Genomic DNA, 23,124 nt, shown 5'->3' on the forward strand with positions numbered 1-23,124 from the left:
TAACTATAGAATAAGTTTTTAAAAATATTATATTAAAGGGAAATCACACTATTGTTTATACGCATCGCTCTCTGCGCCGCTATAGTGTCGTGACCGTATTATGACGTCGCCGTTTCAAGTCCGTCGTAAAGGTTGCTAATTTCTAAAATGGCGGCCCGCTCAAAGGGACTTTCACTAAAGCAAGAGAAAGCAAATGACGTTTTGATTTAAGTGCAAAAAATGAAAATGCTACTCGAAACGGACAAAATGTATGGCAAAAAAATAGCCGAAAGTGGTCTTGATATGGTCTTGAATTACCTCACGATTGGGTTTAATTCAAATGAGTTACTCTCTTTAAATAAAGATATTATTATTATTATTATTATTATTATTATTATTATTATTATTGAGTTAGTATTTACATACAATACCATTTATACAATTATTTTACTTAAAGATTTATTAATTTCACCGAAAAATATTGTTAGATATGAGAAATATTAACATTTTTTGTTGATCTGGTATTATTTGTAGCGAAATCCGTCAGCTCAACTTTTTTTTGTAGAAAAACTTTTTTTATTTACTGTAAAGTTTATATTTTCATATATTAAAAAAAAATTTGATCTCGCAGATTTCTTAGTTTCACGAAGAAAAAAAATATTTAAAAACAAAAGAGATATTTATAACACTTTTTGTCGATCATTTCAGTATAATCAAAGCGTGCATCGGCGAATGTGAAATCCGTCCGGTCAACTTTTTTTTTTAGAAAAACATTTTGTTTTACTATGAAGTTTAAATTTTCATATAAGATAACTATTAATCTCGCAGATTTCTTTGTTGTATGAAAAAATATTGTAAAACAAAAGAGATATTACTAGTAACACTTTTTGTCGATCAGTTCAATATTGTAAAGCGTACATCAGTGAGTGTAAAATCCGTCCGGTCAACTTTATTTTGTTAGATTTTCATAAAATATAGTCTAATATTTCTAAGGTCTTCAAATATTAAAATAATCTATCAAATAACAAAAAAGTTCTGCCTATTTATATCTCATCCGGTCAATACTGGCAATTGTCCTGTCATTAGTTTAACCCAACTGTTGGCAGCGTATCGTCGCGATGCGGTATGTGGGAATATACTGGAAAAAATAACAATATACCAAGAGTAACAGCATGTAAGCGTACAGCTTCCGGAATTTGTAGTTTTCTGTCCAACAGAGGGATGTAAATAAGAACAATGAGTTTCGATGTTCCTTTGGTGTCAAACGCCTCTCTCTCTCTCTCTGTTTCTTTTTTTTTGGGGGGGGGGGGGGAGTGGAGTATGGGGGACACAAACACATGAACACGATTGATTCGTAGAGTAATCATATTTGTTGAAATATCAAACGTTATTTAAGAATAACGCCAGTAAAACATCACTGTAAAAGAAGCATACACAATTTTACATCGGTTGCTGGCTGTCGAAATCAAAGAAAATTTAGCACCGTATTATATAGTAAATTATACGCAATCTTCCTTTAATGCTTTGTACAGGCTTACATAATTTGGGCACAAAAAAAAATCATATTTTGTAGTATTTCTTCAAACTGTCAATTATAGCGAACTGTACGACCAGCAAGTTAAAAAAATAAGGCCGCTAGACGTCAGAGCAATCTGGGAATATCAAACACTATGCCTAGTTATTTTTGTACTATTGATGACCGTACTGCCTACAACAACAACAAAAAATCCACACTGTATATTTGGCTTAACAAGACTCCAACAAGAGAAATATTTAACACACACACATGTATTTATGTAGAGTAACATGTCTTTCAGAGTGCTAATCTGTAACCATCACATTAAGGTCCGTCTTGTGAAAGAGTATTCATCTCATATAGAAAAAAATTTTGTGCTGATATTCATGTAATATTTGCCACTGAAAGTTTTGAAAAAAATCAAGAAAAAAAACGAAAACAAAAACTAGTAATTCAGATGTAGGTTCGTGTTCAGATCACTCAATGTGATCACTTGCATGTCAACAAACAGTGATATAGGGAGATTGTCAGATTCCAAATCATGACTGTAAAGAACAACCATTTGTTTAATACAAAGGTAGCTGATTTACTCATGATACCTTGGTTCTTTTAAAAAAAACGGCCAACATGATATAGCAGAGTGCTGAAAGTGGCACACACAATCAATCAGTTATTTTCAAATTACCTATCATTAATCAGTTTTGGCAAAAAAGTATATAGGCTATACCATACTGAAACATAAATGTGATAAAAGAATATACAATTCAAGAAAGAGAGGTGCACCAACAGAAAATAGAAACTGCAATCTTTCTTTTAATTTCATCCGATCTCAGATCTCAAAATTTGAACTCTTACCAGAATTTATTCTATCTTGCAGTATAACTCGGAAGTTTCTAAGTGGAACTCGAGCTTTAACTAGAACTCTTACTCAAATAAACATTCGAATTAATATAAAACTGGAACTTTAACTCTAAATTTAGCTGGAACTCGAACTCTTATTCTACATCAAATGTTATCCACACTCTCATTTGTCATCTGATAAAAAAATTCGTAAGGGTTCCACGGAACCGAGTGTCTCGCCTACTTTTGCTGTTAATCGCAGGCTCAACAAAAATGAGGAAAAAAATCAATAAAAATATTCCTCTCGATACTATCTTTTGATTGTAAGAAGCTTCTGTCCAAGTTTGGTATAAATCTAGGATAGTTTATGGATCTAATAAATGTTTTAAAAACTTAAACTGCAGACTGTATGTAATGTTACCTGGGAGAAAAACTAAGTCCATTTATAAGTAAAATACGGATAAACAGGTACAAATTTTTGACAACATTTCCTTCGAGATACAAGCTTTTGATCAAAAACAAGCTTCTGTCCAAGTTTGGTACATATCCAGGATAGTTTAAGAAAGTTGTTAAAATCTTAAAAACTTTAACCACAGAGTGAATGTATTGTTTCCTGGCAGAAAAACTAAGTCAATTTATAAGTAAAATACGGAAAAAAACAGATTTTTTTTTTTTACAAAATTTACTTCTGGATACTATATTATGATCATAAACAAGCTTCTGACCAAGTTTGGTACAAATCCAGGATAGTTTAAGAAAGTTATTAAAAATTTAAAAACTCTAACCACAGAGTAAATGTATTGTTTCCTGGCAGAAAAACAAAGTCCATTTATAAGTCAAATATGGAAAAACAGGAATTTTATTTTTACAAAATTTACTTCTGGATACTATCTTAATTATGATCATAAACAAACTTCTGTCTAAGTTTGGTAGAAATCAAGGACAGTTTAAGAAAGTTATTAAAACTTCAAAAACTTTAACCACAGAGTGAATATTTGTGGACGCCGCCGCCGACGACGACGACGACGCCGACGACGGAATGTAGGATCGCTATGTCTTGCTTTTTCGATTAACGTCGAAGGCTCGACAAAAAACTAGAGTTAGATAAAATATATCAATATGTTAACAGAAACACGTATAGATGTGTCAATTAACTCTAAATTATCAGATGCATTGTATTTCTCATAACATACCAAAGTTGAGCGATTAATCGAACGGTAATAAAATATACGTAATACACAAAGTTTTAATACACAGGCGATGAACACTGAACATATTATGTACAATGAACATGAAACGATATATAAAAAATGGGTTTTATCTTCCCGGTGCGAATGGACAAGCTAGTGAAATTATGGTAACGAAATTATTCTGCCTGCAGTCTAAAAGGAACGTGTTACTTTTCAGCCCGAATACTCTCAGTCTTCCAAGGTAGAAGATTCTTTATCTGGAAGCCGAAAGTTATTTCTATAATACGACATGAGGCATACATTCGTTTTCCCCATACAACAAATGCAATTAAAAAAATGAGATGACTTCAACTTTGACAATTACTTTATAATAAACTGTTATTGTATCTATGTTTAACGATTCGATAGATTGATAAAAATATCAATGAATAATCAAAATACCTTAAAAAATGTTCAAAAATGATATGATATTTTGTAGTGAAAAGGTTTAATTCAACCCAAGCGTTGCAAGAAATGCTGTTATGCCAGCAACGTCGTTCTATAACGTTAACAGAAAAGGTAATAGTTCCCGCCAAAATTCAATAATAAGATTATTTCCGTTTTAGCGGATTTAAAACATCGGTGACCCCCCCTTTTTTATTTATGCTTTTAAAATCTTCCCTGAAGCTGCAACTTATGCAGAAGTTTGAAGGGAAAAACATTAGTAGATTTTTTTTATTTCAAGAAAAATCTATTATAAATAGCAATTAAAAATGGCGGGAAATGTTCAAAGGCCTTCAAAAATAAGGAAACCGAGACAAATAAATGTTCATAAGGTACAAGTTACATTTGACTGTTTTTGTTATTCCAGTTAAACATCGTTTTTCAATAAGTTTGTCTTTTTTTTAGCAATTTAGAGCGGTATTTCTATGTTTCGTTATAACGCGATTCTTTAAGTTTTGGTGACGTCATATCTCGAAAACAACATCGGTGACCCCAATTTTTTTTTCGCCTGAAATATCTTAATAAGTATGATCTGTCTACATGCAAAATTTCAATGAATTATTATTAGTAGTATAAATAGTGTGATTTCCCTTTAAGTATACTTCCTACAAGTCATAGTGAAAATTACGTAAACATGAAATATTTAATTAATAATAATTCTTTAAATGTCCTGAAAGTGACTAGGTCTTATATACGTAAATGTCTAGATTATAGAAAGGAGATTTTATCTTCCTAGATATAACATATTATTTCATTATGCTGTATTCATTGGAATAATCTTCTGAAATATGGGCCATTGTCAATCATTGTAGTTATGTTGGTGTCAATAAAATATTTGTTTTTATTTGTTGTTTCTGTTATATTTATGATGTCTTGTCAATCAATAACCCACATATCAGTAATTGCTTGCACCTCATATATTAATTCTTGTTTAGCAGACGATACTATCAATTTATTTAATTGATGCAATGTTTAATGCTTAAATCTTATCAAATCTTATTAGTCATAAAATTGAGAATGGAAACGGGGAATGTGTCAAAGAGACAACAACCCTACTAAAGAGCAGAAAACAGCAGAAGGCCACCAAAGGGTCTTCAACACAGCGAGAAAATCCCTCACCTGGAGGCAGGCTTCAGCCTGCCCCTAAATAAAAATGTATACTAGTTTAAAGAAAATGGACGTCACACTAAACTCCGAAGCATATAAATGAACCAAAATTTATAAAAAAACACACAAGACTAACAAAGGCCAGAGGTTCCTGACTTGGGACTGGAGCAAAAATGCTGCGGGGTTAAACATGTTTTGTGAGATAGCAACCCTCCCCCTGTACCTCTAGCCAATGTAGAATAAACAAACATACAGCAAAACTCACAGTAAAACTCAGTTCAAAAGAAGTCCGAGTCCGATGTTAGAATAGGTAACAGAAGAAACTAGGAAAAATGACAATGATACTTATTTTGAAATATTTTCATATTACTGCGGTCTCAACTTCTTTACAATTTCACTATGGTCAGCATTGTGTTTATCATATCCGTTTAATATTACGAACATTATTTGCAAATAAAAAAGAATAGATTGGCACAGTTACAGTACTATAATTACGCAACACACATGTTTTACACAAATATGCGATGCATTACAGTAACATGCCAATGGAGGAATCGTTCTACATTAGAAATCCAGATGCGTGTGAGTTTGTTTTGTTGTAATTTTATAATGTGGTTTGATCACCACGGAATACATTGAATAATTTTCTATCCTGATGCTTTAAATATGTTGATTTTCGAATATGATTAAAAATTTAGAAAAACAACACACAAAAATATGTAGATCATTTGATGCTATAATTTTCTGCTAAATATAACAAACGATGTAAAATAGAGGCAGCAGATAGTAACGGTTGCCTGTGATGTAAGTTTATTTTAATACGATTATTTCCTAACTTTTCATTTTCAATAATTGAATTTTGGATGTAACACGTCTTCTGATTGGCTTAATGTTTTTTGTCAATCAGTTCATAGACATTATTTTGTCATGTGACCGTGACGTCATCAAAGTTTTTTCCTGATTTACTCCTTAAAAATGGAATTTATAATTAAATTATAACGAATGACTGTAATATTTTCCTGTCTATTCGAAATAACCTGAATAATGTGGTGCACGCGGGTTATTCAGTTTGCACCACATTTTTGATGTTATTTCTTCATAGAAAGAAAAATTATTACAGTCATTCCATAAATGTATTTTCCTCCTTTCTTTGTATGTCAACCGTCAATAATCTGTATGTTTTCGAAGCTACAACAGATAAGTTCATGAAACAAAAAACGATAAATAAACTGATATGTAGTAGAAAATAAACGATTGAAATGCAGCCAAGGAAACAGATTCAATTTTGATATTGAAATTATCTAAATACAAAACAACATCTTGAAAAGTTCTTTAATTTCACTTTTAGATATATTTATGATGTCTTGTCCATCAATAACCCACATATCAGTAATTGCTTGCACCTCATATATCCCTGTGAACTTGAGACGAAGGTCTGCTTTAAACCTTGTTATTTTCCTCCATATTGACACAGATGGACGACTTCAAACTACGACAAACGTGATAAATTCAACTACCCAATTGTCAACTTCCCATTTCTCAACATACCTTCTCCTCCATCGTATGGTGTCTACATATCTCAATTTATACGTTACGTTTGCGCATGATCCGTTTATACAAACATACTTAGTATGGGTGTGTACCTTACACAATATAAAAATAAGGAGATGTGGTATGTGTGCCAATGAGACAACTATCACCAAAGTTCAAATAAAGTGGATGTAAGCAATTATAGGCAACCGTTCGGCCTTCAACAATGAGAAAACACCATACAGTATAGTCGGCTATAAAAGTCCCCGACATGAAAAATATGAAACAATTCAATTGAGAAAACTAACGGCCTAATTTATAACAAAACAATTTACGAAAAACAAATATGACAGACATGAACCAACGACAACCACTGAACTACAGACTCCCGACTTGGGACAGACACATAAAGAATGTGGCCGGGTTAAGCATGTTTGTGAGCGCTTAACTCTCCCCTAACCTGGGACAGTGGTGTAACACCACAACATAAGAACAAACTATAAAAATTAGTTGAAAATAGTTAACTCATCATATCGATACAAACCTGCTTTAACAGAGTTATGAGTAACTTTGACTGAAATTGACACCATATATATATATATTTAGGGCTCAGTGATGAATAGGTAGACCGAAACGATACGTATGTGTTTCAACTCCCTATCGAGTTGCGTTCACAATCTTAGGCCGTAAGATCCATATCAGTATAATTACCATGGTGTGTAATTTGGCGTATATTTTTGTTTGTGTTATTTTGTATAAAGATATATTTTATTTTTTAAAAGAATATTTTACCTATGCTATGGCAAGTACTCCACATGTCACACAGTTTGCTCAAAGTAATTTGTTTTGAAATATTAATATAAACATACTGCCCTTGGATGTAGGTGTTAGGGTAGATTAACACACGAGGGGAAAAATATCTCCGAGTGTGTTAATCTACCCTAACACCTTCATCCAATAGCTGTATGTTTTTTTTTATTATACTGAATGCCTTATGATGCAAGTGTGCACTATGTAAAAAAAAGAAAGTAATAATTTAAGATAGTTTATTAATAGCAACAACAAAACGACGGAAAGGATGTAGGAATAAGAATCGGTAAACCTCGGCCGGCGCGGGTGTTGATTGTTTCGTGCACAGCGGGTATTAATTTTAGGCATTAACACCCGTTGCTAATATTATCACATGTTGCTATGGGTGGGCGGGGATTATGAAAATTAACAAATGCCGCGTGTCCAATGAAATGAATGGATGATATAAGAAATTTGCATAAAGTATAATAATTGTAATTAGCATGTCACTAGGATATTTTAAAGTTTTAAGTAAAGGTTAGACAATACTTGGTCATGTTTTATGAAGAGTTAAAGCCCAAGGCGTAGCCGAGGGTTTTAAATGTTCATAAAACATGACCAAGTATTGTCTGACCAATTTAGAACATATTCACACTTTCGATTGACCTTACAAAATTATCATTTCCCATTGTAATATTCAAACATTGATAAGAATTCACTTTTTATAATGAAGTGTTAACTACGTTAACAAAAGGAATGTATAACATAGGTAATGATCATTTCAATGGATGGAATGAAATAGCACTAACATAGTTTAGTGAGGACAAAAAGGATAAATTGTTCAAACATTGAGTTTTTCTTCTGCTTCAGATAAAATTTAATACTTATATACCTTACATTTCTTGATTTTAAAAAGCCAACAATGTTATATAAATCAGCTTTTTGAAATTTGTATATTTTTTGTTTATAATTATAAAACTCACTCTATAAGTATTTGAATTACAACCATTCAACATCAGATGCTTACTTTTTATTGATGAATGTACACGTATTGTGTTTTTTTTCGAAAAAAAAATCCTTTGCTTTATATATCAGCAGTCTGACATTATGTTCTTGAAAGAAAAAAAATAATTGACTCGAATGTCTGGTATCAAAATTGAATAAAATTTAAAGATAATTTTACCTACATCTTTGCCCCCATTTCATTTTTTGTTTGTTATATATATGTACCATGATAAACATTTGCAAAATTCAAAATTTCTTTTTATAATTCTATTCTCTTACATCTTTAATCAGTAGGCTATTTTTCCAAGGAAAATGCCTCAGGGGATTGTACACTTCGTTAGCGTAGTTATTAAGAGTTCCCTTTCATAATTAATCTACAATGAAAAGTTATTCATGTAAAGCATTTTATTTTTGCATGGAAAGCCATGTACTATGAAAATTAGAAGGGAAAAAACTGACTTTTCATTGGACGAGAAGTGGTGAGTATGTTTTAACCAAACATAAAGGGATTAGGCTTTGTTTATAAGTTTTTATTTTTGCTAATGAGAGCACTATTTACATGCCGAGTCACATTGATTTATTTTTAGTTTTGATAAAAATAGGGTTTGAAAGTTTGGAAAGGCAGTCATATATATTTATATATAATAAAGGTATAATTTAGTCAAATCCAAAGCATGCAGAGAATGACAATTCAATAAGGACGTATGAGACGCGGTGTACTTGTACTAATGCAATAAGCGCACTTATGAGAACATGTCAGGGAAAAAATAAGTCTAAAAAACAAATAAAAGAAGAAAAGTATGCATTTTATTCTTTATGAAAATAAGTTTTACTTATATACTAAAATCAATAATTAATCAGCTTGAACTTTTTAACATAATTGTTTCTTTTCGCTCCCTTAGTATATGTAAGAGAATGCTAATCCCTTTCTTCATGAATAAGTCACGAGCGTTAGCGAGTACTTATCATGAAGTAAGGGATTATCATTCTCTTACAAACTTAGAATATTGTAAAGTGCTCAAGGCTCAAATGATCTATTCAAGAATTAGTTTCATTGTCAGTGCAATGTTTATAATTGATGCATGACTTCCTTTTTCGGCATGTCATTTATGGATAAGTTTTAGTGATGTGAGGTCTTTCTTATTATTTGGGAAATATTTTTAAAAAAAATGCGTTATAGATATTAGGTGACACAACAGTAGAAAGAAAAGGTAGGAATTGTATGTTTCCTGATTGTGAGTATGAATGTAAATCATGTAATATTTTAGTGAGGAATTATCCTGTTTTATTTACAGTTTAAATCAATTAATACATTAGAGTTACAACTAAATTTTATTTCACAGTGAGCCAATAATTTGGTCCGGCTTTTTACATCAAATACTGTTTCATTATGTCAGGGAAATGCTAAAAAAATAATGCCCTTAAAAGTTTTTAATATGTTTAAAATTTAAATCCTGTTTTTTTATCGGAATAATTGTATTGAAAATAACTATTCTCCCCAATTGCTGATCAAGTAATCAAAGTTTTGGAAAGCTAAAGATTTAGGTTATTTTTTATCTGAAAGATTTTTTTTCTTTTTTTTTTTTTTGCATTGCTTTGGTATTGTTTAATTTTATAGTAATTTGAAGTTATTAATATTTTCATAATAAAACTCACGGTACCAATTTTACTGCACCAGTAAACTTCAACTTATTTTGAGATTTTTGTTTGTTTCACAATTCAACTTTTAGTCAGATTCAATCACTGTGTGCTAAATCCTTTCAATCTGATAAATGTGCTTCGGGGCAGTTGTAACTCATTTATAGAAACTCTTTGTTTTGAACTGTAAATAGACCCAAATAATAGGATAATCCCTTACTAAGAACATGATTTACATTCATTCTTCACAATTAAGAGGCATCCAATTCTACAATTTCATTGGTCGAGAGTACTTTGCTATATTCTAAATTTTAGGAGATTAAATCCAAATAATTATACTAAAATTAATACTCCGATATTTTTATTTATCAATCAATAAATAGTACGACTTTAGGGAATATAAAAAAAAACCTCGCAGACAACTAAAGGCATTTTGTTTACACCATAACAGGTATTTGAAAACATGAAAATTAAATATAACAATTTTTATATTATATTATAATCTGGCGCAATACCCTACATGGCAGTCGTCATTAACCCAAATTAGTAGTAGTAGTAGTAGAAAGGCATTCAGTGTTTTGGAACCGTAACCTCTCACTACCCATGCCTTTTATACTTAACCTATAAGACTGTTCACCAGTCTACCAGTTGATTGTGTAGTGTTGAGACAAATTTTTCTTTGACTCGTTATTTAAATTTGTCAAATACTTTAGAGAATCTTTTTTTTGTCTTTTTAAATTAAGATTTCAGCTGAAAATGATTTACATCAGCATCAGGATATTGGTCTGGAGAGCTGCGCACTAATACATACCGCCATTGTGTTATTGTGCTATGGTCATTTTTTGTATTTCTGTCTTTAAATTTTTCTTATGTGTTTTGTCGATATGCCATTTTGTTTTTCTTTGTTGACATATTTGTTTTGTTTTTATAGTGATTACAATTATACACAATGTTGACTGCTGTACCCCTGTTTTTGACATTTTTACCTATTATGTCTGTTTGTTTTGTTAACACATTGTTGTCAATATAATGGAATTTTATGCGACGTCATGCAAGTGAGAGGTTTAGCTAATTATAAAACCAGGTTTAATCCACCATTTTCTACATAAGGAAATGCCTGTACCAAGGATTATGACAGCTGATTTCCATTCGTCCATTCTCAAGAGTGTGCCGTGTGTTCTTTCGTCTGAATTTTTACTAAATGGACGAAAACTCCCAGACGCATGGTAAGCAGCATTGACAATTATATCACCAAAATGTTTTACAGTATTATTTATAGTATTTAGGTTCGTCTCTTCTTCTGTTAGTACTACTAAATAGTAGATCCAAAGCATTAATAATAGATCCAATTCTAGTAGAATTATCTTAGTCAATTTGGTAGTACATAAAAATATCACTCTATAAAAATAGTGCCTACGAAAAGTTTTTCTGGATTTACCTTCATCAAGAACTCCCAAATAAAATAAAAAATGAAAGTCTGGGATTTAATACTTGACATGCTTTTTATGAAATTTTTTTTTTTTATTATTATTAGCTGCTACTTTACATTGTACATTTCATGTACATTTATTACCGGTCCCTGCATGTTACTTTTGATATTCATTGTGATCAATGCTTTATCATCTTTTGATGGTGTCTTCTTTTTTCAGGTATGCATTAACTAGTTTTACTATAGTAGTTTTCTTTATTTTGTGATAAGATATGACACGGATAAGCGGATGGTTTACAGGAATGGTATTGTTTTCATCTTTATATTACGTATCTAGTGGGTAAGCCAAATATGATTTTCATCACTTTCATTTAACATTCATAAACTAATAAGTCATGATCAATGACAATTTCCTACATGTTCTTTGAAGTAATGTATTGCCTAATAAAAGGGTGTAATTTTCGAACAAGCTCTTTTAAATACGTGTTCATCATGTTGATAAACTAGTTTCGAATCTATAATGTATGACCGTTTAAAATTGAAAGACGGGTAATAAGCAATCTTTAATCGCATTAATAGAAAAACAAAACAGTGATAAAATGAAAATATTTCCAAACTAATGACATTAGTCATACATTATACAATTTGATGTTAACCACCTAACATACCGCTGTACCAAACTAATGACATTCGGCATACATTATACAATTTGATATTAACCACCTAACATACCGCTATACCAAATTAATGACATTAGTCATACATTATACAATTTGATGTTAACCACCTAACATACCGCTATACCAAATTAATGACATTAGTCATACATTATACAATTTGATGTTAACCACCTAACATACCGCTGTACCAAACTAATGACATTCGGCATACATTATACAATTTGATATTAACCACCTAACATACCGCTATACCAAATTAATGACATTAGTCATACATTATACAATTTGATGTTAACCACCTAACATACCGCTATACCAAATTAATGACATTAGTCATACATTATACAATTTGATGTTAACCATCTAACATACCGCTATAACAAACTTATGACATTCGGCATACATTATACAATTTGATTTTAACCACCTAACATACCGCTATATCATAAACAATTCGAATACATATCATCTGTTTTATATCATTATTAATTCGAAATTCGTTGTTCCTCCCCATAACTTTGATGGGCAGTTGTTATGTAAGGAGAATACAGGGGAGGATCCATGATTTTTGAAATGGGAGCGTAATTCCATAAATGTGAAGAAAAACTGTCGAGCGTAGCGAGGCGAAGATTTTATCGACGATTTTATGGTAAAAAAAAATGATAGAGTTTCAACGTCGACCCCCCTGAATCCGCCACTGGAATACCCCTTCAAATGAAATGTGTATAAAATGAAAATCAATACTGTTATTGTAATTGGAACACGCCAAACAATGGAGCAGACGCATTGATACTGCTGAGAAATGGAAACTTAATAATTGGAAATTTGAAATCTAGGACGTACAATTTCTTATTTTTAAAAATGAAATAATACAACTTTTGAAACGTTGGCATATTGTAATGCCGGCCTTCCCCCCTTTTTATAGTAAATCTATGTCTGTATAGTTTCTGGAAATTATTGAGGATAAATGATAGATGTTAGTGAGATGTCTAATGTTGCAAGTAATGTCAGACTTATAATTTGTTATTTTGGCTGTTGTTTCAATGATACGACAGATTTGTGTATGTTAGTTTGTTAAGAAGTTTTATTTCACGTACTGATTCCATATTTTCGCGGTAGTTACCTTATTAGAATATAAACTCGAATAAAACTCTTCTAATGATCTACTAATGTATTTAAAGTCAAAACCCATCTTTATTGATGATGATCAATCCATGTTTACAAATAATATCAACATTACGGGAATTTCCCTTGTGTGATCCATGGTTGCCGATTGGTAAACAATATGTAACAAGCTCTGCCATTGGTCAATCGGAAGTATAAAAGCAAAAGCAACAACAGAACCGACGGATTGTTGGGTTGGCAAAGTTGGAAAGTATCAAATTTGAATAGAAGCTAAAATGTGTCTGATAATCACAACCAAGCGTTGAAAGTTAACTTTGTTTTTATTGAAGGTTGTCGGTGCCGGTGCTAAATCGGGTTGCCGGTGACGGTGCTAAATACGGTTGCCGGTGACGGTGCTACGGTGACGGTGCTAAATACGGTTGCCGGTGACGGTGCTAATTATAATGTAGTTATATAGACGGTGCAAATTAAGGTTGTCGGTGACGGTGCTAAGGTTGTGGGTGACGGTGCTAAATCAGGTTGCCGGTGACGGTGCTAAGGTTGTGGGTTACGGTGCTAAGGTTGTGGGTGGTGGTGTTAATTAATATTGCCATTGACAGTGATTAAGTTTGTTAGCGATAGGAATTGTTTTATGAATGACGAGACTAAATAATATTGCCGGTGAGAGTAATAAATAAAGTTGTGGAGGACGGTGCTAAGGTGGTTAATGACAGTCCTAAGTAAGGTTGTTAGTGACGGGGGTAAAATTGTTGCTTTCTATATTTAATATTTGTTTTAGATGTTTTATGATGATAAGTCGATGTTGAATACTGTGAAATGGTGATAATATCCTTAAATTGGGATTATTGAAAGAGTCCAAATAAGGGACCACCGGGTTACTTAACTGTTGAATTATATATTATTAGCTGGTTATTATCAAAAGTTTGTTTGTATACTGTAAGACCAACCATTACCGGGAACCCGAACAGACCAGTGACAGAGCCTGTCAGACCCATTCTCTCCGTCGTGGATTATTTTTGATATTAATAAAATATGAAACTTTATTTTATTCAGATATTTTATTTAACAACTGAGAATATATATATAACTGCAAATATACGATTTCCCTTTCTGTAACGTGTTTTGGTCCGACGGTAAACAGTGGACGTCGAACCTTACACTTTATAGAACCTTTTACTCTCTTTTTCTTTGTGACCCTGTGTTCTCTGGTGGCCGACTCTAGCACCAGGGAGGCAGCGTTTCAATATTAATGACGTAATTGTACCTGACATTGCATCTTTAAACAATTAGAAATTTAAGGGTAAAGTGTTGTTGAATTTATCAAACAAATGCAATTTACACGGGTCTTTTCTCAGTTTAGTCATAAACTGTGATTCATAACATTACAAGAACAAGTCTGCTATTAAAGTGGTGCAATTGGTGCCCATAGGAATACCTACAACCTGTCGATACACTTTATGGCCGAAACGTACATAAATGATATCAAGGAGAAAATAAACCTCTTCAATCATCTCATCATACCTCCGGTAATTATATCTAGCATGTTTACCTTTCTCATTACTGAAGAAGGCTTGAAATAAATACTTATCTCTACTAATCCCTTTGGATACTGTTTTGATTTACTAGAAATGTTGCATATAATACAAATGCTTGACATTTTTATAAGTGGTTGTAATCAACTATCATCTGAATGGACTAGTTCAATCAGTTATGGTATTCTGATTTACAAAACTCAATAATAGGGCATGCAAATAAATCATAGAAACAAATCGTGAATTCGAAAAAATATTTTGATTCGCTGGAAGGCAAAAACACCATGCAGATTAACGTAGAAAGTGAGGAAGATGATTTAACAATGAAAAAAAATGAGCACAAAGGGGAAAAGTTTGATCATTTGTGATGAACAATACATTTTATAATGTCATATGCAATTTTCCCAATTATTCATGTTATTGCACATATTTTAGAATTATACCTGATGTGTTATAAAAAGTAAACTAACAAAAATACCGAACTCCAAGGGAATTTCAAAACGGAAAGTCCTTTATAAAATGGCAAAATTTTGTTTTTTTTATACAAAAACAGTTACTGCTGTTTTCACTCTCACCACCATCATATATCTTATTCATTACCTACTTCGTTCCTGGACCGATCATAGTAAGCGTATTAAAACCTTCAATCACAACACTTCATGAAATCAAAAACACTATATCATCATTATGAGATCAGATCGCCATTTTTGCAGCTAAAAAAGAAACAAAAGTCTGTCTCATAATTTTTTACAACTGTATTAACCGCTGCCTGGTTGAAATGCCTACAGATAAAACAGAAACAGCCAGTTTACAAATAATTGAAAACAAAATCTTCGTACAATAAGTTATGGATGGGGGCGTATGAGTTTCGAATGATTAATATGTGCTGTTTAATAAACAAAGGAATATTTTTACGCTTTCAAAATTCATGAACATCAGTTGCAACGTTAATCTCATTATTTAGAGAAGTCAACTACCGCTAAGTAAATAACGGGAGATAACTTACCTGCCCAAATTCCTAACCATATTCTTTCTTGCGTATGTCTCGTGCCAGGTCATTGACGAAGCGTCAAATTAGAAGGCAATGTGTGCAAGGGGAGAATAAAGATGGTCAACAAGCTACATATAAGGACTTTGTTTTTTATCATAATCTACATATAGGGATATTTTTCGTGCAAAATATTGACGAAAATTATATAGGAAACACTAATAAGACTAGTTGTAGCGTGTCATTAGTTTACTTAGATACGTACAAAAATTATATTTTGCAAATCTATACTGCTAAAATAGCGAGGTCCAATTTGTTAGCCGGCATGACGTTCAAACGACGAATCAAAGAATTCAACTTTATATATAACTAATATAGGACATTGGTGTTGTTTAAAAATTACACTATTCCAGGTCCTTTGCCTTTCCACATTATTACCATATGTACCAATAATTAACAAGTTCCGGGTCGAATCCGATATCGATACCAATAGTATATGTCGCATGTAGTCTCCGGTTACCTGGTACCTTCTGTAAATCCCTCCTCTATCAGGAGAACCAGTTAATCTTCCAGTAGTTGTTTTATATCCATGTTACACTATAGTACATGTACTATTTAACAAGTCTGTTTTCTTCCACCTCAATACCACTATTAATTTTGGATAATTAGTTAAAAAATCGAATTTAGTTTAAGAAAACCAGAACGGGTTCAAACAGAAATATTTTGAAAGCAGAGAAAACTGTGCACCCTGCAATCAGCTTGACTTTATCAGATGACAATACGAATGCTAAATATCCAGGCTAAATATAAAACATAGGTACTTTAATTCAATCACGGACCCGCGGTGTGTTCTAGTATTGCTTAAGATAACACGATACCAAACGATGTTACGTAATGAGTTATCGTTCCTGACGTTATTGAACAACGTTCAAAGATACCAGTCAATGCAGCAGGGTCTGTCGTGTTTCTGACGGTTAACGACACAATAGATGTAGGCCTTACGCTGTACTTTCAACACGAAATAATATAATAATAGAATAACCTTACATTTCTAATTGTTACTACGAGAGATTTGATGCATACATTATTTGACATTGATTGCTTCGTGGTCTGCCTCCCTTTCTTCCTCTCATTATCTACATTTAAATATATGCTTTTTAAATGTTATGTTTCTATCAATAAGTAAGCATTAAAAAAAATTACGATTGATCTATATATGATTTTATGCATAAAAGACATACTTTTTTTTTATTCTTGGCTGTTTTTTTTTTTTTTTTTTTGCGATAAATTGTTATAATTTTAATATGATGCACGCCGTCTCCCGATTAAATTTGTTTTGAAAGTAGAAATCCAAACTAAAGAAATGGAGGATAATAAGTGAAAGTATCAATGAGCCATTCAACTGTTTATCAAAATATATAAATCAAAACAAATAATATAAGATTTTCTCGAATAAAAAGCCGGACCCAATCGATGCGTATTTTTGTTTAAAAGGCGGAAAAATTACTTTCCTTTTGGCCGTAGTTCGTATTGTATTTGAGTCATTATAAAAACTGGAAATAAAATAAACAATTTGTAAAATATATAACAATTAAGAGCAGGTAAAATATCTTAAAATGAATTATTAAATATTAACTGCAACTCATATATGAAGCTTTTCATGGAGATAATTGAATGAGCATACAAAAAAGAAATGCATGATAGTCAATTTAGAACAATAACAGTTAACTCCCTTTGCATATATACATTCTGACTTATATGTATTATCCTATTTTATTAAGATTCTAGATTTCTGCTTTATATCAAGTTAACATCTTTTTATAAAATGTGTGTAGAAGACCATCTTGATAACCCGGTGTGCCCATTTTTATTCGTATTTCAGAAATTAATATTTTTAATTGATATGCCTACATTTTTTAACATAAGTTAAGGGTTCAATTCAAATCAAAAGTAAATGGTTATTAAAAGACGCAAACAAATACTTGCGAATGCACATGTGAAATGAGTTAGACATATACCCGTGTATTGAATTACAGTAATACATACATTTGTAAAGCAGTGAATTGCAATTTTAAATATAGTTTAGATATATTAATCAAAAAGTTTGGTAATTTGATAAACGAAATTTTTAGAGAGTTTGTTTATATTGAATTTTACTGATTTTCTTTACAGCGTCATATATCATTACTTACATGTACTCTTTCCATCTATTCCCCGTCAATTATTGAGGTAGATGGTACGTAGTTGCTTCTAGATGTTGATTTCGTTGAATTTCTAGTCACTTTCACCATGTAATACTTTTTCAAATTCAAATAATTTAACAGAACAAATGATATATAACAAGAAAACTAAAAACCTCAGGTAGCAATGCTGTCATACAAAGTAAATTTTAGTGCAGTAATTTTGACATGGACTTGTGCATTGGCTCATCACTTAGTAAATTATTGTGATTATTGATATTGAAGGCAAATAGAAAATTAAGATTTTTTTTAATGTTCTGAAGATAACCGTAGTTTGGTCAAAAATATTTGCTAAAACTATTTTGTTTGTAAATGACAATTTGTATTAAGTAGGAAACTATGACACAGTATAACGCTTGCATAATACGTTATAGTATTTAAAGTTGCCTACTCTTTGTTTTGCACATTAAATCTATGTTCTTTCGCAGTCTATTACATTACATTTATTATAATTGGTTTTGAATATTCTGAAAAGAAATCGCTACTACTGAACATAATTTTTAAAAGTTCTAAGAATAAACATGCTCTGCCATGATTTAGATAAGTGATGTCATTGTTTTGTTTTTATTTGTAATGCTTCAGTACTGCTATTCTTATAGTTTAGTAATTAGAAATAATACCAAAGTAATTCAGATAAGTTTAACAATTGACAAATGACAAACTGTTATGTTACTGTCATCCTTATATTATATTTATACTTTGTAGACATTTTTGCAAAAGACAAAGACAATACCAGTATGACACTTGTCTTTCGGGTGGTTACGGGTATGTATTCTGATATTTGACCATAATGGGTTGATATGAATAAATTAAACACTCAAGACATTACTATTCAATATCTGAATTTGAATTTTGATACCAACGCGTAACATAAATTTTACATTTCCGAGGGTCTGGAGATGTTTTAGGTTGTCGTACAAGACTGGTATTTAACGTGATAAACATATTTATTCAAAATCAATAGAATGAAGGTGAGGGGTAAATGTGAAGACGAATTGGATATCCAACTTAACATATTCAATTAATACAGTATTACACGCTAAGCGTCTTAAGGTAAACTGAATTTGCGACAGTAAAACCTACTTTTTTCCAAGTTTAATCTTAAAATGTTATGCAGTTATCTCCTTAATCTACATATCTTAAAACACATAACTTATAAGTGAAGCATTTCGCTTCATTAATTTTTCCTAAAAATACTTTTTTATGTTTAATTTTACCTCGGCTTTTTTTATACTGTAATGTTATTGTGTAATTATAAAATAAAAGTTGTGTTATCCTCAAAGGAATGTCATTTCATATTGCTCTAGAATATAACTGATTTTCTACTAGAGATAATATTCAGAAATTCCCGTGCAATTAGTCTATTATTGTACATTAAAATTTATATGCGATGAATTGACATTTAGCTCTAAATCTAAAATTCTCATGTAAACATTTAAAATTAGAATTAATGGTAACAGTCTCTTGAATATTGCCTAATCAGAGCCCTATATAATACATATATAACACAGGAGCACATGTACAGTTGCAACATGTCAGTTTACAATTTATAAGTAATTTTAATCATCTCTTATTATAGTCAAGTTTATTGAGAACACAACCGACCCTCCCAGTTGCTTTCTGTGTGCAGGTCATGCATGAATGACCATTTGATTTTTTGAAGGGGTGAACATTTCAGGCCATATTTTTATGAAAGTTACATAAAATGTTTGTTTCAACAATGTCTCGGACTAGGTGGAATCAGTTCAAAACTACTTTTTTCAAAGGAGTTATGACCCTTGGAAATATAAGGATAATTGCAATGTAAGCGCTCTCAAGGCTACATTTCTGTTAGAATCATTATTAAATTTATTTCAAAGGCTTATATCAACAATGGTTGGAACAAGTTTGAAAATCAACGCTGATTAGTTATTTTTACAGGAGTAACGTTCCTTACAAATGTAAATTCTATAGAAAATTGCATTGTAATTGCTATCAAGTGTACAATTCTTGCCAGATATTTATTAAATTTTTATCATAGGATTATATCAGCAACGTTTCGGATGAGCTCCAAAATCAGTGCCGATCTACTATTTTTAAATGAGTTATGTGCCTTGGAAATATAAATTATGTAGACAATTGCATTGAAAACACTCTTGCATCTACATAGGATTGCTATGAAATTTAAACTATTGGTTTGTATCAGTAATATCTCGAATGAGTTCGAAAATCAGTGTCTATCAATAATTTTTGAAAGAACTATGCCCCTTGGAAATTTTGATTATATAGAAAATTGCATTGTAGGCACTATCACACATACATTTCTTGTTGACTTTTTAATGAAATGTATATCAAAGTTTTATATCAGAAAGATCTTTGAAGAGTGCAGTCCAACTTTTTTTATAGGATTTATGCCCCTTTGAAATATGAATTATATAGAAGCGTTCTTGTGCCTACATTTATTATATGATATTTATTAAAAATTATAAAAGGGTTTTGTTTGCTTACTGTCCTTAGACAGATAAAATATGAGCGAAGCAGGGGACATTGGAACGCTGTACTTTTATTAAAAGTTTTGGGTTCGCACCTTCGCTTTACCCATGTTTGTAATGTACATTATGAACATATTTTGACAAGGCCTGAATTTGTTTCCGTACAAATTGATTGTATTTCTTTTTATTTTTATTTGAATGACTAAAATAACATACATTTATTATAGGCTATGAAATGGTTAGCTTTAGTCTGCTTTTGAAGTAAACGGTCAAAGATCCTTGGTAAGAATAAAAAAGAAAACAAAGGTATCTACTGTGGATTGGAATATAAATCATATACACAAATGTCTGCAAAATGGCAATCTAATTAAAATATAGTTCTCTGATTTCGCTATACTTATATGTACGAGCACGCGAGTTAATACAGGTCTGAATTTTAATCAGATTGGCAAAATGGAAAGTTCTGAAACTCACTCAACTTTAAAAATATAATTGCAGTTTAACGCAATATCAGGTCTTCAATTTATGGTATGATTTTCCAACGAAATGAGCCCGCAATTTTTGTTGTGCTTTTTTGCCGTATTGGAACGTCTGTATACTCAGTTTTTTTTTATTTGGTATAATAATAAAGTTATTGCATGTAAACTAATAATTAAAATATTTAAATGTATGCAGGTGTTCAAATGCAAAAAGTTACAGAGAGATCATTTGCTGCGATAAATGGAAAGGATATACCTGTGACATTCGTAAGTTTTTAAAAATAATACAAATATCATTATTTCATATCCAATGAATATCTTCAGCTTAGTCTTTAGTTTTCTATGTTGTGTCATCTGTACTATTATGTGTCTGTTTGTCTTTTTATTTTTGGCCATGGCGTTGTCAGTTTGTTTTCGATCTATGAGTTTGACTGTCCCTCTGGTATCTTTCGTCCCTCTTTCATTTGTTATGCATAGAACGATGCAATATACGGTTACTCTAAGCAAATCAAAATATCGAAAATTTTGACCAAAGCAGAATAATATTATTATACTTGTACTTACAATGTCTTAACTTAATGTCTTGATTGGGGACTTTCCTTTTTGAATTTTCCTCGAAGTTCAGTATTTTTGTGATTTTCCTTTTTACAAGGGGAATGCCGGAATATATTTATTGTTCGTGAAAACATGCATTGTATTAGCGAGTTTTGATTGACTTTATATATGTATTATATTTATCAAATACTTAGCTGTTGATAGCACTATTTAAATATACGTCCCTATGAATATGTTTGAAATTGAATGTTTTTGGTGCGCATATTTCTGTTTAATAGTCAAAAGTTTGGTTTTGTCAGTAATTTCCATATTACAGTTTCATAATACTACACGCTGTCACAAACAAATCTAACGGAGCAAAGTGATTTATCTGGTTTTAACCAGATTATTGGCATTCGTAACGACAGAAAGATTTTAATATTTGTGAAAGATTTGATACTTGAAGTATGAATTATGTGAAATAAATGACTCGTTAGCGTTCTCTCCCTTGAAGGTATTGACAAGAAAAGCACTTCGGACGCATGAAATTAATAACGTGTTGTTTTAATTTTTTACAGCACTGGGTCGTTACCTCTGCTGGTGGACTATCAGACCCCGAGGGTATCATCAGCTCAGTAGTCAGTACTTCGGTACTGACATGATTAATAACAAACCTTTCTAAAATTGTCCGTTTATAAATTTTTAAATTATATATAAACTAACATTTCAACTTCCTCAGTCAAAGTTGACTTTAGATGGATTTGGCTGTTTTAAGGTACTTTTTGGTTATATAGCCCTTCAATGTTTCGGTTCTTATACATCCTCGGCTTTCAACTATTCGACTTTGAGCGTTCCTGATGAAAGTAAATTTAAGAAAAGCGCATCGGACGCATGAAATTATTAACGTGTTGTTTTCATTTTTTTTTTTTCACCCAATTTACACTAACAGTTATATCATAAATATAATCATTTTGAAAATAAATAGACAGTTTCGGAACTTTAGATAGCCTTTGCATTAATATATAGACTTTCTTTATGTTTTAATGTCTTACATGTCTTAAATGACGTATTGTGTTAAATTTCAGCAATCTGTGATCCTCTCTGTAACGGTGGTGAAACCTGCTATGGTCCTGATACATGTCGCTGTTCAAACAAAACTGAAGGAGGAGTATGTTCTGGTTGTAAGTAAAGACTTATTTGATGTATTATTGTTTACGTATTATTAATTTAATTGTCATTGTTAGTACTTTTGATCAAATTTGTCATGGTTTAGATCCAAATTATTACATATTTGTTTCACCTTAATATTGTTAGTTTGTTGAAAGGCGCTTGTAAAAAAAAACGAAGTTACACAATTGACTAATTGACTAAAAAAAAAGAAGCTTTTTTATGGTAATAGGCAAACCGTACATTAGACATTTTTCTTTTCTTTTCGTGTGTTTCCTAAGATAGAATTTATATAGCCACAGCTTTTTTGAACTGGCATTTGGTAAAATAAATTACAAAAACAGAAAGCGTTGCTTCTGTTTCACCGTATGTCAATGGTGGACTCTGTCGCGGATTGACAGA

General features: G+C 31.4%; 1 protein-coding gene across 1 annotated transcript in view; it reads left to right on the forward strand.

Annotated features, from left to right (window-relative positions):
- Nucleotides 1–5,653: 5,653 nt before the first annotated feature.
- The window catches only part of LOC127736140 (neurogenic locus Notch protein-like), a 101,045-nt gene continuing 83,574 nt past the window's right edge, over nucleotides 5,654–23,124 (forward strand). The window contains exons 1-5 of the mRNA XM_052246688.1: nucleotides 5,654–5,697; nucleotides 11,777–11,846; nucleotides 18,777–18,836; nucleotides 21,218–21,288; nucleotides 22,641–22,736. Coding sequence (XP_052102648.1) covers nucleotides 5,655–5,697; nucleotides 11,777–11,846; nucleotides 18,777–18,836; nucleotides 21,218–21,288; nucleotides 22,641–22,736 — 340 coding nt within the window. The 5' untranslated portion in view covers nucleotide 5,654. The remainder of the gene's footprint in view (nucleotides 5,698–11,776; nucleotides 11,847–18,776; nucleotides 18,837–21,217; nucleotides 21,289–22,640; nucleotides 22,737–23,124) is intronic.

This window comes from Mytilus californianus, unplaced genomic scaffold, assembly GCF_021869535.1.
Source record: "Mytilus californianus isolate M0D057914Y unplaced genomic scaffold, xbMytCali1.0.p SCAF_3, whole genome shotgun sequence".
Classification (NCBI taxonomy): Eukaryota; Metazoa; Mollusca; class Bivalvia; order Mytilida; family Mytilidae; genus Mytilus; species Mytilus californianus.